This window comes from Ambystoma mexicanum, chromosome 1p, assembly GCF_040938575.1.
Source record: "Ambystoma mexicanum isolate Mex_15411 chromosome 1p, UKY_AmexF1_1, whole genome shotgun sequence".
Taxonomy (NCBI): Eukaryota; Metazoa; Chordata; class Amphibia; order Caudata; family Ambystomatidae; genus Ambystoma; species Ambystoma mexicanum.
This window is the reverse complement of record NC_090921.1, coordinates 737,509,717-737,528,650: the sequence shown is the minus strand read 5'-3', so window position 1 is coordinate 737,528,650 and position 18,934 is coordinate 737,509,717. Positions and strand designations below refer to the sequence as shown.

Here is an 18,934-nt window from a genome sequence, read left to right as displayed (position 1 = left end):
TATTGACTGTCTGGCTTGTAAGGTGAGTTTTCTGCAGGTGGAAGAAAAAGGGGTAATTACAAGCTGGTTGGATAAGTTCTCCCACCAATCTTCTGCTTTTCCCACTTCTTGGTTCTCGACTGGTCTCCACGAACTCTCACCTTTGGTTTAGTAAAGCCGAGCTCTCCATCCTGCTTCTGGTGCAGGGGCGCGTGGAATCCAGTTACGTCACTGGATGATTTCAGTGTTTAGGCTCAGTGTCCTTTTGTGGCTTGTAATAGTCCTTCAGGTGCCGAGGAGCTGTTGGCGACACCACCACTGCTGTGCAAGAAGAGGCTCGTGAGTATAGAAGATCTGAGGCCGCTTCTGAAGGAGCACCCTTTTATAATGTCCTTTTCTGTCTTTCAGGTGCCGAGATGCTGTGGGCGCCGCTGTTGCACGTGCGGTGGCACGTAAGTATAACTGAATTGTGGCCGTTTCCAAATGGGCGCCTCTGATGATGTCTTTTCCTTCCTTTCAGGTGCCGAAATGCTGAGGGCGATGCTGCCGCTGCTGCGCCTGAAGAAGCGCGTAAGTATTACTGAATTGTGGCCACTTCAAAATGGGCACCTCTAATAATGTCTTTTCCTTTCTTTCAGATGCCGAAATGCTGAGGGCGATGCTGCCGCTGCTGCGCGTGAAGAAGCGCGTAAGTATAACTGAGTTGCGAACCCTTCGGCTCGGACACCACTAACAATGTCTTTTGTCTTCCAGGTGCTGGGATGCTGCCGAAGCGAAGGGCGCGGTGAACTCCGGTGTGATCACGGATGGATAAGGTAAGCGAGCGCAGCTGCAAGCGTGTTGCCCGTTTTCTAACCTTATGTCTTTATTTGCAGGTTGTCGGAGACTGGACTCTTGTGGCTGAATTCTGCTGAGTAGATGTTCCTGTGCCTTTTCTTCATCCACAGGTTGCTGCTCGAGAAGCTGGGGGTGTGTCTGGACCTGGAATGCAGGAGCCGACTCGGTGAGCGTCCTGCTGCTGTTGCAGAATAACGCGAAGCACGTGAATTCTATCGGGCGTGGTTTAAATAGTGGAGAAGTGCTTTGGGGCGTATTCTTCCTCCAGCCTCACCCAGGTAAGAAAAGAGTTCCAGTGTCAGAGGATTAGCATCAGCCCCACCCAGGTAAGAAAAGAGTTCCTGTAACAGAGGATTGGTCCCTCCCAGCCAGTGGCTGGGACTTCACCCAGCTTGGATTGTTCTAGGTGAGTATGCAGCATGGTCTGCCACAGGTAAGTCCACCCAATCACTACTGCACACTTTAAGAATATGAGCCCGGCGCCCATGGCGCCGGGACTGTGGTTCCTTATGAGCCTGGCGCCAGAGGCTCCAGGACATGGTCCAAAGGGCCCCTGTAGGGGTCTGCTGGAACCGGGGGGTGTGGATGATGAGCCCGCTTCCGGGGACGCTGGGCCAGTCTTGGCTCCTCGGGAGTAGCGCTCATGACAAAGAGTTTAATGAGAAGAATCATAAGAGACTATTCATAATCGATCTATTGAAACATCTGTACTCCGAGTACCCCAGAAGATTGACCTTGGAATCCTTTTTCAAGAGACTATTTATTTTTTATTCACGTACAGAAAGTCTGGTAATTTCAGGACTGACAAAGCCAAGACCTATAAATTCAAATGCATGCACATTTTCAATACACTGGCAGGGGCTTGAACAGACATTGCGGTTTCATGAGTCACTATTCTAACTAACAGACTTTTCCATTCATAGAGATACAGGCATCGCAACAAACAGACCTGACACTTCCCATAATTTTTTCCAAAGCCATTCACAGACATTCAACTTGCACTGCACCAGCCTCTCTAAGGCAATGAATTGATGCCAGAGTCCCTCCAACCCAGCCCCATCTGCCAAACGCTTCCCAAAAACTTGTCAGGGCCCTTGTCCCTAGTCAAGCCCCACCCTTTCATCTTGATTGGGATGTAAAATAACCTCCATATATTTGACAGAAAGTTACCACACTGGGCTCCACGAGTCACAGGCCTAACACATAAACTGGCTGTATATCCCCACTTTCAGATTTCTAGAGGCACACGACTCTAATGTTGATGATTGTGCTACCACTGATCTTGTAAAGGGACTGGCCTGACGTACAGAGCTTCAACTCGACTGCACATACAATGAATGGCACTTAACCAACCCTTCCTAAGAGCACAAAAACATGCAGGGCTGTTTTTTTTTTTTCAATTTTCTTTGCTCTTCACTTTCACTGACCCCTGCCCTACTTAACACAGCACCATTTAGGCCTTGAAGATTGTAATGTGTGGGGGAGTTGAACATCCACATTCCTTTATGAGCAAAACTACAAATCGGGTACAGACTGGCATAGATAGGGTATCTGCGGGAGGGGCTGTGTAAGCTGTAATGCTGGGATGTTTTTCAAATGCTTCATTTCATCTCTGCCTGAGGAAGTGGAGACATTCCACGAAAACTCGCAAATATGCCAAATAAATTACTTTGTTAGCCCAATCTAGGTATCGACTCATTGTTTTTTTTCTGGATCAATATTCTATTCTCAACCCTTGGCTAACACGGTACAAGCGAACTATATACATTTCTTGATTGCAATACTTGCACGTTATTTTCATCTTCTAGTGTGTTCTGAAAAAAGGCTGAATAAATTACTGTAATGTTGTACATTGACTGGCTAAGTTGAATTGTTGAGTGTTGGACTCTTTAGCACTGGACCACTCTCACACTTTTCCTGAGACTAAGCCTTAACAGTTCATCCACCTACCTTGTTTGGGTCTTGGCTAACCCCTCAGTGTCTTGCCTGTTTGCCATAACTATGATGGCCTCCCTAAGTCTCTCCCCCCTCCCATCCCTGACCACCCACGGCTTTTAGCAAAAAAGAATTCGAAAAAATTGAATTCTGACCTCAAAGCGTTCATAAACAATGTGTATTTCAAAATGTGTCCATAGCCATTGTACATTGCAAAATTAGATCTTGTTTGCCCATGCCAACTTGCTTCAGGGAATATTGTTTTACATGTGAAAAGATAGAAATAATACAGCAGTTTATTTGGAAGTAAAATATGGTATACGGGATTGCTTTGAAAATGACTGCCTGCGCTATGTGATTTGCCAACCATGATCCCTAACATGCGTGTTTTGTTCCGCTCAGAAAAACGGCTTTGAGCAGTTCTGTATCAATTTTGTGAATGAAAAACTTCAGCAGATTTTCATCGAGCTGACACTGAAAGCCGAGCAGGTGAGTAGGGAGAGAGCACAGGGTAGGTGGTGGAGGGGGGGGTTGACATTACAAAATGGGGTGCGAGATGGAATTTGGGTAACAAGATAGCTTTTGAAGCTAGCAGCAAAGCACAGCGTCATCACAGCTAAAGCGTTTATATGTAATCTTACCGACCACAATTACAGTGCTAAATTTCATTGTGGAAAAAAATATCGAAAAATATATTTTCTCTTTTAAATTGGGGAGGGTACCTCCCCCAAGACTCCGGTTTTTTATTAACCCTTAAAACTCCACCCCGACCCATTTTAACACCTTTACCCCACTACCCTTTATTTAATTGATGGTCGCAGTGTTTTTCTGTTTTTGTCCACTCTGAAATTTACCACTCTATTATGTTTCAGATATTTTTACTGGATACGAGCTAAAGCATACATGTTAGTTGTTTTGCACCAAAATTGAGTTTATTCAGCCCAAATTAGCACTTGTGACCTGAATTCTTCCCGCTCCAACCTGGGAATTTATAAGATGTCTTCTTTCACTCTGGAATTAATTGGCCAAAAAGCTGCAGTTGTGGCAATGGGTGGAGAAAAGGAGGATTATGCCCTGCATTTATGACCCAAGTTTATCATATATGCACATTCACACCCTTACCAGACGGAATGTTGAGATTCCTTATTAGCACCCGGGGCGTGGGACCCAATCATTCGGATTGCGGGCTAAATCCCACGATCAAGGCCACGTTCCAAGCAACTTGATGGCTACTCCCCTCCCCGCCATCCTCCCGTCAACGTCCCATCCCTCGGTCACCGTTCCCTCCCCTCCTGACCCCCCAACCCCCTTATTTTTTTGGCAGGGGCTCAATTGCTGCTGCCACTTAAGTCTCCCGGGCCGCCAAGGAATTGGGAGAGGTGCTCCGTTTGGAGCTCCGTCTTCCAGCTGGACAGCAGCCATCTTGGTTAGTATTTTGTAGGAATTAATGGGACGGCACAAGGCGTTCCATTCATTCATACAAAATACATTGCTGTCAGCACTCAGGGTTTCCGGATTGGAAACCTGGGGTGTTTTAATAGCAATACTACTTGTTCCGCCAGGCAAGATCGGGTGGTAACTGCATTGAGGCTCTCGTCCACCCAATCTGGGTATTATTGCTCAAGTATTGACTTCAGAATCCAGTTATTTCGATTCTAGACTGCTCCCATTTCTGCCCCAGATTGCCTCATCTGGACCCCAGGTCCCCCTCATTTGGGTCACCTGGTTTGACCAACTTCTTCAATACACCTGGCCTTTTAGATGCATCGACTGTCTGGAAATTGCACGATTTCCCTACTGGTCAGAGTTTCTCTAGACAATACACCAAATAAACCCTTGACCTTGGTCAAATATAGTTTGACATGTTGAAAGGATGCCCATCTGTGAGGAATGCTGTGTATGGGGTGTCATAAACTTGATGTCCTGTGACAGTCACAGGGAAGGTTTTGTGAGTGAATGCTAGTAGAAACATGAAGACTGGCAGATGTACAGTGTCCTATCAGGCTGATGAACGACCCAGACTGCCCTTACCTGTGTACAGCTGGGACAATCTTCTCCAGAAATAATTACATACCTCGAAGGATGACGGGTGTGGGGGGGGCTAGTGGGTTCATCAAGAGCAGTGTTTCACAGCCAATGGGAGCTTTGGAAGCACTCAGCGTTTTGCTTCTCTCCTCCAGGAAGAATATGTCCAGGAGGGCATCCGATGGACTCCCATCGAGTATTTCAATAACAAAATCGTGTGTGATCTTATTGAGAATAAAGTGGTGAGTATGACCTTTCATTGATCCAAGAATTCCTTGCATTGCTTAGGTTTCATGTTTCATCACTGCATAGTCTTGTTGGAAACACCTGTTTCTTTGAATGGTTGCCCCACCATAACACACACATAATAAGGCACACATTCAGCCTCAAATCACTATGCTAGCGTACCTGTTGGTAGACCGTTTTCCATAGGAGTGATGTCTGTTAGTCTAGATGCTACAGTTGATTAAGTTGTTTCTCCGTTGACTTGTAGATTTCGGAACATGGTACATAACGCGACTGAGTTACTCCTTTGTACCCATCTGGAGAGCTCTAGGATGTGCTGTATGTGTGTGCCAGCCTCAGCCTTGACCTTTGTGTCTGTCCACAGAGCCCCCCTGGTGTGATGAGCATCTTGGATGACGTTTGTGCCACCATGCATGCCAAAGGGGAGGGGGCCGACCAGACCCTCCTGCAGAAGCTTCAGATGGCTATTGGCACTCATGAACACTTTAACAGTTGGAACAAAGGCTTCATTATTCACCACTATGCCGGCAAGGTATGTACACAATCTTTGGCAAGGTAGGAAAGCTAATTCTTTCAGGTGCAGGAGTGTAGACACGGATACCTGGTGTTATATTGTCTATTGGCACCATTTAGGGGGGCTACAGCCAATCAGAAGGCTTTGAACGTGAGCTGTACTGTATGGTACAAGCCTGCATTCCGAGCTGCCTGTGCTGTCAGCGCCTCCTTCCCCACTGCCCTTCCCACCTCATCTCTTAGCACCCTCATAGTCACCTACGCAGGTGTTAAGTGTGTGTTTTTTTTTTTTAATAAAGAAAATAAACTTACCTTTGAAGCGTGAGGAGGCCTGTTTTCAATGTTGATGCCGTCCAACATCCTCTACATTGAAAAAGGAGTTCCTGTCCAACAGGACTGTGCAGCATCTGGCTGCGCTTCAAAGGTACATTTAAAATAAATATATTAACACCATTAGAACCCGTGTAGATAAGTACAGAGGTGCTAATGTGGATATGCCCCTAAGTGGCAGGCCGACCCTTTCGGTAACACCACCAACACCCTAGTTAAGAGACCTTTGCTGCGCTTGGGACCGTAACTTGGGCGGCAGACCGTTATCTACAGGGTCAGCCCACCACCTCAGGGTATATCTCCTCATTCGTAGGTTCAGATGAGGTTTTCTCCATTGATAGGAGCGGGTGTGCCGTCAGTGGTGATACATCTACAATATTCACAGTGTGGGTAGTGGCCAGTGTTGGGTAAGAGTTTCAAATTTATGATAAATCTTCTTGATCTCTGTCAACCCGAGAACATGTTGCTTGGACTTGTTAATCATTTTACCTTGTACTAGGTGATTAGTAATCTTTTTCCCTTCTCATCTAGTCTTTTACTCTTTTTATGGGTGACCTTTTTATGTCTCTCCATAGTGTATGATTGGCAGCACAAAGCATTTTAAATGCAGTGGATTCCTTTTTAATTCTTATTATTTCTTGGGTGAACTACTGTTCCCAAGAAGTAAAGTGGGATTAACATCCCCTTTACATTGATGTAAGTGAGACAGCACATCCCACCTTATGTGAAGTGCTGGAGGATACAATGTATTCCTTTTCTTATGAACTTGGTAACATTGTTGTTACAATTAATTTAAACGTTTACTTGAATGGCTGGTGGCAGTGGTTTTACCATAGTGACGTTTTAGTCTCATTACTCACAGGCTGGTAAATCAGCTTCAGTAATGCACAGAAGAACCACCATTTCAAATTTGCTGTTTGAGGTCTTCCTCTACGTTTCTAGGTGGGAACACCCTCCGTGAAGATTTATCTTCAACAGGAAAACTTTGTATTCCCTGCCAAGGCTCCAGTGTGTCTGAGAAAGCAGGAAGTGAGGGAGGAGTCCAAGCCTCTGCAGCCCTTTCTCTTTCACCTTGCCTGAAAGGAACGCAGTCTCAATTGGGGGCTTGCTGTCCTGATTGGACAGCCAACACCGCCCCCCCCACAACCTTTCAGTGAACTGCAGGGAGAGATTGCAGATGTTGTACTGTAGTTCCTAATAAAAGCTCTGAACTTGGAAGCTGCTGACAAGTCAATCACTGGAGCTGAACCCGAAGAGGCAGATGAAGAAAAGACGTCTATCAATTTCGAGCGACCGTAGAGCCTGATGTGTGTATGGAGCCTAGGCAACTCTTCCTTAAAATTGAGCTGGGGGTCCCGGAAAACAATGACTCCTACCCAGACGCTGGTGTGATCCACAAGTCTCAGAAGACCTGCATTTTGAGCCATCCTGCGACATGCTGCAACCTTGCTGGGCTGCAAATCAGCAATACCCTGGGACCTCGAGCCTGAGTGCGGTGTATGGTCGTCCGAATCGGTCAGGAACTTTGGTGGACTACTGCTGGATCTCCAGAGACATGATCCGAATCCCTGATGTACCCTCAACAGAGTGCAGGACCGAGAGAGTGAAGAGAATCTGGCCAGTAATATTCATTCTTCATCTGGCTGCTGTAAAAAAGGTGCCAAATCCAAAGAGCCACCTTTGCTGGAATCCTCCTGTAAAGACTGCTGGTGCAAGTTCCCATCTAGTGTCCAGTTCTTTTGTCTCCAGACCAATAATCGAGTGACCGGGTCCTGTGCTGCTGCATCCTGAAGACATCCACCTAGAAGAACTGGATAACAAAAGCATTCTGCCTTCAAAAGTACTTACTTGCTAAAGACGTTAGTGTGATAAGTGTATCACTGTGAAAGAAGAAGGTACAAAGTGTCAATAAGTTTATGCTTACCTTTGAGTTGCATTCTGCCCCTCTAAAAAAAAAGTGTATAAATTGCTTTACTAACTTTGAATGGCAATTTGCCCCTTCTAAATACGTATATAGTAATATGTGTTGGTACTGTTTTATCATTGCTTAACGTAATGAGTGTAAAAGTTTACCAATAGGGTTTACATGCCTTTAATAACATTGTGTCATTCTTAAAGTCTATAATGCGTTTTGCTTTCCCTGTTCTGCTTTATACAGATTTAAAACAGTATTTTAGTTAATACATAGTCTTTGAGTTTCTGGTAGCTCCTCTTAAACGTACATAGGCCTTACTCACCTTGAATAGCTGCTGTTCTTCTAAGAGCTTCCCTGAATTGCTTTGGTGCTATTAAAAATAGTTTCATAAAGTTCTTAACTTAGAAACTGTATTATACACTTCTTAAAAGTATAGTGGGTATAACTAGCTATTAGATAAAAGATAGTTATGTGCCAATATGTATGATATGAGTTATTTATAACGTACCTGTACACAAGCGTTTCCAGGCGCGGACAGACAAGGTAGGGGGACATAGAGTGCGAAACAATCTTACCAGGCCTTGTGACATTGAGATTGTGCAAGTGCAGGGGAGGAGAGAAGTGCCGAGGGGAGGGAATGACTTACATTGAAATACATTGTGTCTTTCTTAAAGGGTAATTGGGTTTGGCTTTCCTTGAACTGCTTAGTGCATTCTAACATAGTTGAGTGTTCATACTTAGTATTGAGTAACTTAAGGTCCCCCCAGAAAGTATGAGTTGATTTACTGGCTCTGAACTGAGTTAGAAAAAGTAATGATGCAAGGGGAATACTTGTAACAGGGTTGGTTTATTATGTGATTTCATAACTGAGTGTCACTGCATTACTGACAGGGTCAACTACCCTTGGAATACTAATTGTATTCTAAAAGTATATCTAGCCATAGCTTATTCCCCAAGAATAGTATATTACTATCCAGAAAGTATAACCTTCGTTTTGACTCGCCTCAACGTTCTTCTTGCTCCTCTAAATAAGGTTATACCTTGGTTTGCACACCATAGGTATTGAGATGTTTTTATGATTGTGTTTATATTATAATAATAATAATAATAATAATTAGGCTTTTATATAGCGCTACAAACCCTCAGGTATCTGAGCGCTGCTTATTATTACCCACGGTGTGTGGTGCTCATTTATCGACCTCGGAAGGATGAAAGGCTGAGTGTGGCCCCGCCGGGATTCGAACCTGCGTTAACAGGCTCTGCACGGGTGTCAAAGCGAGCGCTCTACTCGCTGTGCCACTTGACCGGCTTATAATAGTAATATAGTACTTATTGACCCAAGAATTATCTTGGTCTATTTGTATTTAAATACACCCTTTATGTTTACAATACACAGTGTTTCTTTGGACATGTGTGCTACAATTTCTTTGTACAAAGCTACAGCCCTCTCTCCCTCCTAAAATAAACCTGGCTGCTCTGTCTACGCTACCAAATGTTCTCAGGTGGTGCAGCCTCATATTTGGAGTGAATTTACGTACTGCCTCCTATGTATGGTTTTATCAAGCCCTTAGTTGGACTTTAGAAAAACTGTCCTAACAGCAAGTGCCGCTACCTCCCCAAATTCATTATGGTTGCCAACAAGGCAGGGGCTATTGAATCATAGTACCAAGTGAGCATTCATCGTTCAGTGAAAGGGTTTATACACTCCGCTTTACACATTTTAGGTTAATTAGTGTACTTTATTGCACATTTCAGATCTATATGGACATAGTGGGACAGGGAGCACATCCTGATTTACAAAAAGCCAGTTCAATTGAAATGGCTTTTTAATGCCAGGATATTACTAGAACCAAAAACGTTATAGCCAACACACATGATGGAGAAAAGCCATGTAAGTTTCTCTGTTAAACCTGCAGTGATCAGTTGTATAGAAGGATATGGTGCCTACAAGGTGCACTGTGATCTGCAGCTATGAAATTGTTAAAATTCCCATCAGATTTTTCATTGCCCAGTTGGAATTCTAGATGAACGGCAGGAGCATGTTTGTATATTAGCAGTCATTTTGTGCATTTGAAACATTGACCACAACAAAGATGCCTATTGCAAATAATGTGCATGGGGAATAGTAAGTTATATTTTAAAAAAAAGAAAACTATCAGGAAATTATTACAATACACGCAGTATAACAATGCATAGTATTGCTGTGCATTGTGCACTATTCCCCGCGCCCATTATTCTCCTCCTGCTGTGTTGACATGTCTGAATGTTGCCCTTCAGAACATTGGGCCCAGGTGATATCCTCAAAATATGGCATCATGAAAAATAGTTCCAAGGTATTGTTTAGTAGGGTAAAGTAATCTTCATAGCGCTGATAAAATGTAAAGCTTTTACACAGATCTTGGAAATAAAATGATAAAGGCCACCACTATTACTTGCAAACATTCCTAATAAAACTAGAGTGACATATTTATTAGGATGTTCAGAAAAGTAATCATTTGAAAGTTGCTTATGTGTTTTTGTGTGTTAAAGCGGATTTTATTTAATGTGATACAGTTTTGAAAAAAACTTTGCACATGATAAAGTAATACATTAAATCGCATAAAACATAGTATATACTTGGGTAAACATACATAGGTTAAATTCGAAACAAATAGACAACTTAAAAAAGTGTGTGTGTGTGTGTGTGCTAAAAGGAAAACGCAATCAGTTGCAATTCATACCATTTGGATTTTACTCAATTTATATTTACATATGAGCAACACTCAGTTGCTTGAATTAATTCTAAGTACAGTGCCCATAATAATACACCATCCTACTAGGCATAATGTAGATAATCAATTCTCCAGATTACTCGCAGTACATTTAGTGCTAATTTAATGCTCATTCATAGGACAACAATTCATATACGCAGGGAATACCTGAGAAGACCAAGAGGTAAAGAGCCACAAGGGCACTTTTCCAGTCCCCAACTAGTAAACTAGTTCAGGAGTTCAGGGATAGTTAAGAATGTATTTATACACTCAATTCCCCGGCTTTGCCCATTGTGTCCAAGCGTTTGCCCTCTAAGTTCCAAATTCTGAACAGGGACATAAAAAGACTTAGATTTTTAGTATTAATACATAAAGTCCAAAATGTGGGATCTTTACTTGTCAACTGATGAACAAATCTACCAAGATGATCTATATACACTGCTCACATAGAAGGGCACTATTCAAGACACGTTTCACAGTTTCCGTTTGACCCCTATTAAGGCATAAACAACAAACGTTCCTCTTTTGGAATACCATTGTCCACACCCACTACTGAGAGAACTGGTAGATGATTAATTCTTAGCAGCAGAATGAATCTTCTCAAAGTGGGGGAAGGACATAAGTTCAGATAAACTTGAGGTCTCTTGAATGTATAAAACACTGTAGAGATGAATGCATAACTATTCAATCGACCCAGGTGAGTAGAATTGTCCTGCCAGTCCCAAAGATCGGTGCGTCTACCCAAAGAGGACTTCATACCTAAATATTCATCTCCCTGCTTGGGTACCCACCCTATATCTTGGAACGGCTCTTTCATACTCTTCGGCAGGGACGAATTAGCTTGGTTTTTATGCTCATCATGACCAATATTGTTCAAAAGAGGGTTAGAAGGAGCATTAAGCATCTTGACGTATAACTGTGCTTTTTTTTTTTTTTTAATACTATTGATTTTAATGAGAGGATGCCTAGTTTCAGACGAATGAAAGCCATGGGCACATATATTGGAAGCCCCAACAACTTTCTCCAAAACCTTCCCTCAATCACCTGTAACCATTTTAGGTCAATCGTTATTAATGCTTCCAGACCATATGTCACTGTAGGGACCCGGAATTGGATGTAAAGCTGTCTGGCTCCCCAGATGGAATACCCACGACTTCTTTTCGTGAATTGACATATAAGAGCTGTCAATTGTGCCGCCTTCCTCATGCGCATCTGGATGCAAGTATTGTACCCTCCACCTACGTCAAACTCAACACCAAGATATTTGTACATGGGGGGGTATACCTCACTTCGATAGCCTGAGCATGCAAACGTAAGCGTTAAATCTTCTTACCCGAGAACAGCTTCAATAAGGTTTGATTTCGATTGATGGTCAAACCGTTGTCATCAGCATAAGTCCAAAGTGCTGCCACCGATCACTGTATCCCACCAAACGTGTGGCCTAGGATAACCAAATCATCGGCGTAAGGCATAAGGCAAAGATACCGAGAGATCTGAGACAGAGATTATATAACGGTGGGGCTTTAACGCACCCCTGTTTAACCCTGACTAATGGGTTCAGTCATGGTTCCCTGTGCATCCAGTTTAAGACTAGCAGAGGTGTTTGTATGCAGTAGTCTAAGATAATACAGGATTCCCGGGGGACAACACATCAAATGAAGCTTGTACCAGAGTCGGGCCTGGCACACTGTATCGAAGGCAGATTTAAAATCTATGAATAGAGCGTACAATGGCGGGTTGTTAGGTGAAAGTACTCCGGTACTCCACTTGTTCATTACAAGTAAGTAATGAGTGGTTGAATAATTGTGCCTAAACCCATTTTGAAATCTATCCAATCAGCCCTCTTGGTCGATCCAAGCCTGCAGTTCTTGTAGTAACAATAGAGTAAACAATTTCCCAGTGCAATCCAAGCAATCGATAGTTACCCGGGTCTGATTTGAGTCCGTTTTTAAACCCTAGAAACAGAATTCCTTTCTTCCAGCTGCTGGGGATCGATGCCTCTGAGAGCACCTTATCAAAAAGTATTTTAAGGAGACTGGCCTAGAAAAAGGGTTCTTTCTTGAGGACTACTTTTGCAAAGCCACTCGGGCCAGGGGCCCTAGATGACTTAATGTTCTTAATTTTAAGCATCAAATCCTCACCCCTTACAACAAAGGGGAGGGGGACTCTCATGTTTGTTGGACTGCACTGGGTTTCAAGATATAAGCAGGGCATTAATCTTAGCTAGAAATAAGCACCAATCATGCGGACTAATAGGGTTAATAAGGGAGTGCTGCCTACTACCCTTGGCTTCGCCCAGGAGTGACCAGATGCTACAATTGTTCCTGCTACACAATATTGACATTGTGTGCTGTCATTCAGTACCTCTGGAAGAAGGTGTCTAGCATTAAGCTTGTTCTTTAGTTTCCTAGATGCCTGGACGAAAGACAGCTGCGACTATGAGGTCGTCTTGGCTTTCCTGCTACCACCTGTCAGTTTGCGCTTGGCATCCCTAATTGTTCTGTCAAAGACAGTTCCTGATTGAGCCTCTCTTAAGGCCACATTTATCCTCAATGTGGCATGGGAGCTAGAAAAGGTAGTAATCCACCTCTCAATTTCTTCAGGGGACATTATCTCAAAACCCTTAAGGTTAGAAGTGGCCAGATGTAATGTCGCTCTTGCAGCGTTATCGGCGTTTCTCTCTGACCACACTATTCAATTAGCAGCATAGTTGGCCTTTAAGTCAACCATAGATTTAACATACAACTGTAATCTCATATCCCCAAGGCAAAGAATCAGCGCTGCATAGCCACTCCAAGGATTACGGCTGATACTCCTGTCCTTGACTATGGTCGCCAATTCGCAAATAACCAACATACAATCAAAAGTGCTAAATGAAGTACCCCTCATCCATGTGTCCTTCCCTGGGCAATCGCTCTTAGTGCATCCATTTATGACCTCAAGTTCCCAACTTTTGAAATAATTCAGCCAATTTTGCCCCTCAGTATCTACTACTGCAAGATCCATGATGCTTCTAGATTCCAAATGAGGATTAGTGGCTATACCCATCCCATAACTCATGTGGTAGTTGAAATCCCCCCAATTGGGATATGATGGTTATTCGGATGGCTAATCCAGTTAACAAATAGCTCATGTCATTCATCTTGGAGTAATTCTCTTCAACCCGCCCCAGGGGGATTGTACACATTGATCAGAAGTACCTTCTTCCCCATGTTCTTTTACTGCGAGGGTAACTTCACCCGGGCTAGATGAAAGCTTACTGGACTTCAGAGTATGGTTCACCCCAGTGATAGCCCACCAAATGGCTGGGCCTAGGGCACCCTTTTCTGCCCAGGGATTGGTATATTGTGTGCCCATTCATCACTATGGGGGACGTCGGCCATGTTTCCTGCAGGAAGAATAGCATATGGTTATTAATATACGATAGGGAGTCAGTAGGTGACAAAAAAATTCAACAATCTGTGTATTCCTGGACAATAAGCTACAGTCTCATTGTTTGTGGATAACTACTGGTAATGACTCCGAAACCATTTTAGCATTGTTTATCAGCCATCTGTACATGCTTTCCTTCTGGGAGAGCTGGCTTTCTCAACTTGCGATTCTTCGAACAGGCAATATTAATTGCTAGAGCTGCATCTTCCTGCTCGGGGTGCACATCTATAATCAATGTTTATTGATAGCAAAGCTTCACAATATTTCCGGAGATATTGGGCAGTTGCTAAGTATCTACAATGAATTGCAGACACATTGGGATTAAGCCCTTTTATTGGTTCAAAACATTCAAGCTCACCTGTTAATAAGAATCGTAACTGTGGAATTAAGTGAAGTCTAAAGAGAAATGCAGATCTCGCAAGCCATTTCCTCTGTTGCTTCTGATTGAGATGCTTGATGATACAGATTTTACTCTCAGGTACACAGTTAGTAGCTGGTAATTCTTCCAAGGGCAAAACTGCTTGGGCTGGGACCAATGGTTGGGCTCTTTTTAGCTTTTTTATTCAGCGTAGAGAAATTGACTACAGCCTGTCCCTCATCGTGAGATCAGTCTGACTCGTGCGTGCCCATATAGGCTACGGAAATCTCTTGATTTTTCCGGGATAATCCAAGTGGTAAATCTACCAATCTCCTTACTGACCCGTTTCTTTGCGCGAACTGTCCTTTTCCTCGCTTTTTTAATCCTCTTTTCTGTAGGAATGGTGTTGGGGAGAGGTGATGCTACTTCACAGGATACTTTTTGCAACACAGCGTGTTTCACCAAACAGTGCTGCTTCTTGGAAAAAAGACAGCAGTATTCTCAGCATTTGCTTAATTTATTTCAGGACAAGAAGGGACAAGGGGTGGAGGCTGACTCTCCACAGGAGTTATGATATTCTCTGCATCCTGTACCTTCGCCAAATCCAAGTTGTCAATAGTAAGAGTAAGTAAAGCAGCCTTGAAACAACTGTGGGCGAATTCCTTATTGTTGATAGATAGTGAAAAAGGTAATTGGATAGATTGATGTAGTAGAAGGCTGCAATGAAGGATCCCTGCAACTGAGACTGCCCAGTAGTAAGAAACTGAAATGTAAAGAAAGATCGGAATCCATTAGTTAGTTGCGCCAATTTGACATTAATTTCAAAGTTCAAGGTTAGAAAACGAAAGATTATGGATTGTCTGGTACAATCAATTTTAATGTAACATCCTCACATCCTCAACACGTGTTTCCCTGCTTTGTTTCATGCAGTTCAGCAGGAGGAATAGCGTTGGTCTAAAAATTAAAGGAAAAGATGACCAAGAAATGTAGGTGTTTTAAGGCACTACCCTTAAACAAATACACTCGATTTCCTCTGCCATTATTTGAACTTACTCAAAATCTATTTCTGAAAAGATTTCAATTGCTTGTACTTACTGGTATTTTTTGTGTTGCATTTGCCAATTACACTTTTAAATGTCAAAAACAAACTCAGTAATGATTATTGGGCTCCACATTTTCAAATTTCTTTGCGTGGAGGAGCCTAAAAGGATTCTGCTATGAGCGTGGACTCATTATGTTACAGATTTAACAATGAAAAGAAGTTTCTTTGTATTATAAGATAAAGGTTGAACCTAAAAATAAAATAGAATTCAACACTTACCAGGTGTGTGGCTTAAGTGGGTTTTTCCGTACTACTTTTGAGAATTTCGCTGCGATTTTGCTGTGAAAGAATCAAAATGGCTTTCTATCAGCGTGATTGCACAAACACGTCAGGCTAGCACGATGACATCATGGCGCCGGCTTTGCGCAGCGGCCATATTGGTAGAGGCAAAGTATGACTTTGCTTTGAATTAATGTTACCTTTGATCCAATCTTGTTCGTATTTTTGGGAATAAGGTTTATCGGGTACCTTGTAACCGAGTAGAGCCTGTACATAAACATTCATGATAAACATGGTATACCGTGAGCAGGGCATAGGATATATTGTAGCTGAAATTACATTCAAAATACTTGTCCATAATGTTACAGAAAATGATTAATCTGTGTCTGAATTTAATCCAGAGTAACGGGTGTCCAGAATATTTATCCAATAGCATTCTCTGCGACGTAAAATTTAGTCCCTTATTGCCTCCTCTTGGAAGCTGAATATTTTCTAGCCCAAAGAAGGTAGTAATCTGAAATTCCCGTTCTGTATGTTTAGATGCAAAGTGGTGTGCTAGAGAGTACTTAAGGTCCTTATTTTTAATTGCTCAAACAATCCTGATTTTTAACGGGCGAATTGTACTCCCAATGTACATTTTTGGGCATGTGCATTGTATTGTGTACAAATTTGGCATATACTAAAGAACTCCAAGCTAAGGAACAACAAAAATTCATAAGAGATGAACTGGACTATAAGTATTATCTAGTATACACTTTTCACCCAATCCTCAGAAATTGAACCTTCAAGTGACACAGATGCAGATCAAACAAAGCAAGTACCACCAACATTGGCAGAAACTACAGATCTTTTTTCTTTTTAAGAGCAATACCGGAAATACAAGAATTCACGCTTAAATTCCCAGTCGACACCAGCTCAAAATATTTCCATAAACAGTGGACAAAACACAGGAGGGATAAGCTGGGCAAGGGCAGTCTCTCCAGATCGCGTTCAAAATCAAAAAGGAATGCAAACAAGTTCAAAAAATCTCCAAGACAAGAAAACCTAGTGATGAACTGCATGAAACAATGCGGGGAAACGCGTGTTGAGGATTTGAGGATGTTACATTAAAATTGATTGTACCACACCAGAAAATCCATAACCTTTCATTTTCTAACCTTGAACTTTGAAATTAAAAAAGTCAAATTGGCGCAACTAATGGATTCCAATCTTTAACATCCAAGTTGTCAATAGCCATAGGAGATGGCATGTTTTCATGGATAGGTCCACATAGTTTTAACAGACTTTTCATAGCAAATTGCAGAGAAGCGATGGATGACTGTAATTCAGCCAAAGAACACACATTACGAATAGAGGTTTGTGTCAGAGTGGACTCCTCGATTCGCACAGCTCCTGAGTCCAACACCAAGTTTGGCAAAGTAGACAGCCACCCAGAGGGGGCCAATAATTCAGTTCTCTCTTCTTCATTGTGCACTAGGGCACAAGCAATGACACCCCCACCCATGTGACCAGGGGGTCCTGGAGGGCTTTGCACAGCGAAGTCATAGACCTCTGTACAGAGAGAGAGATGGAGATCCAATTGTGAATTGTTATCAATAGTGTCAGTTAGACCCACGTAAAAGGCCAGCCTCGACATTGACACTTTCAATTTCCGCCTGCGTCAACATGTCCACCCCAGGTGGTTTTTCTGTCGAAAGAAATGCCAGAATCGTGCTTTTAAAGGCCAGTGATACCACCCCAGGGCCTTTTATTTTTGTTAGTTCCACCAAGTGTCTGAGGCACACTGGCCATTTCAACATTGCCACCTTTTCTTAGGTTGTATCAGGGTTTACAGGCTTCGCTGTAGGCAGGCATGGGAAGATGGTGCGCGGGTCAGAGCCAGCAGCTAGGTTATGGCAGAAAATCTGCTATCAGGCTGGCCGCAGAACCAGGGGCTATGGCACTCTGTCACACTCCCCATGGATCGAGTCAGTAGCGAAGGCAGGCTATGGCCGAATAGGACACACTCCCGTCTCACTACAGATACTAACAGAGCCCTTTAGACTAACAGATTAGCACTCTTATGTTACAAAGGTACACTATACCTATCAGTCCGGCAGCTAAAGCAATCCGTTCAAGACTCCAGTCCTGCAGTCACGGGTCACGTCCGCCGGGCCCCCTCAACCCGAAAGCACAGAGACACACTCCGTCCACTTCTTAATTCGGCTCTTGAGGTCTTACCAGGGATCACTCGGGTTCTTTAAAATTTCGCCGGTAGCTGTCAGCAAGTGAAGACAGCTAAGACTCTGCTGTGACTCTGCTGTGACTCCGCTTGTGCGCTCCACACCAGGTAGTTTAAGGATGAGGCTCCTCCTCCTCCTTTCACGATAGCAGCAATGGGGGAAAGACTTGCTGCAAAAGCAAAATGTTGCACACAGTAGCACACAGCTACGTCTCTGCTGTGACTCCGCTAAACATATTTTATTAAGGATACACAAACAATGCATGTCAAACATAGTATGGAAAGAAATAACATCACAACAATTTGTGTACAAGTCAACATTAGATGATTTGAGTTGTTGAAGTGAAAAATATTGCATTGTATTAAGGCTATACACAGATTATCCTTAAAAATGTGTTTTTTTCCTAAACAGGGAAGGGGAGGGAGACATAAAACAGACAATAAGGGAATAAAAGAGGGAATAAAGGAAGCAAGGGAGGGATAGGATGAGGGTAATGATGTATCTACTGTCCTGATATTATCTTAAACAGTATAATTATCTAAGGCAAGAAAATAAACATTCTCCATTTCAATTCATATGTGTGATACATTATAGGGGTTGAAGCATTACAGCCCTATAGTCTATGTATATTACATATGGAATTCCACCATGTTTTATGGTCAATAAAATCAGATTTCTTCCAATAGGTTGTGATTACCTGAACTGCTGTTAGAATGAAAAGATCAAATAAATGAATGATGAAAGAGGATGCTACCCATAAATAGAATCTTAAAGTTGAAGGGTTCATTTAGCTTAAAAATACATTTAATAATACGCCATACATTGTCCCAGAAATTTCGTACAAATTTAAATTTGACAAACATGTGTTTGAAAGATCCTTCACCATCATGACAATTCCAACATTTGTCGTCGAAGGCTATCTTACACTTAAAAAGGTTAGCACAGGTAATAAAAAGTCTGTGACAGAAAAAGAAGAGAGTTTGGGTTAAAGTAGCCGTGACAGTTCAGGTAGAAGTCTTTTTTTTTTCCAAAAGGCCAGTCAGCCATGTTCATCTAAAATGGTTGAACAGT

The 18,934-nt window shown here is 42.7% G+C and overlaps 1 protein-coding gene across 3 annotated transcripts in view; it reads left to right on the top strand.

Annotated features, from left to right (window-relative positions):
* The window catches only part of LOC138580024 (unconventional myosin-Ie-like), a 483,826-nt gene that overhangs the window by 305,710 nt on the left and 159,182 nt on the right, over nucleotides 1–18,934 (top strand). For all 3 annotated transcript variants that reach the window (XM_069650257.1, XM_069650259.1, XM_069650260.1), the window contains exons 12-14: nucleotides 3,154–3,240; nucleotides 4,932–5,018; nucleotides 5,387–5,554. In XM_069650257.1, the coding sequence (XP_069506358.1) occupies nucleotides 3,154–3,240; nucleotides 4,932–5,018; nucleotides 5,387–5,554 (342 nt within the window). The remainder of the gene's footprint in view (nucleotides 1–3,153; nucleotides 3,241–4,931; nucleotides 5,019–5,386; nucleotides 5,555–18,934) is intronic.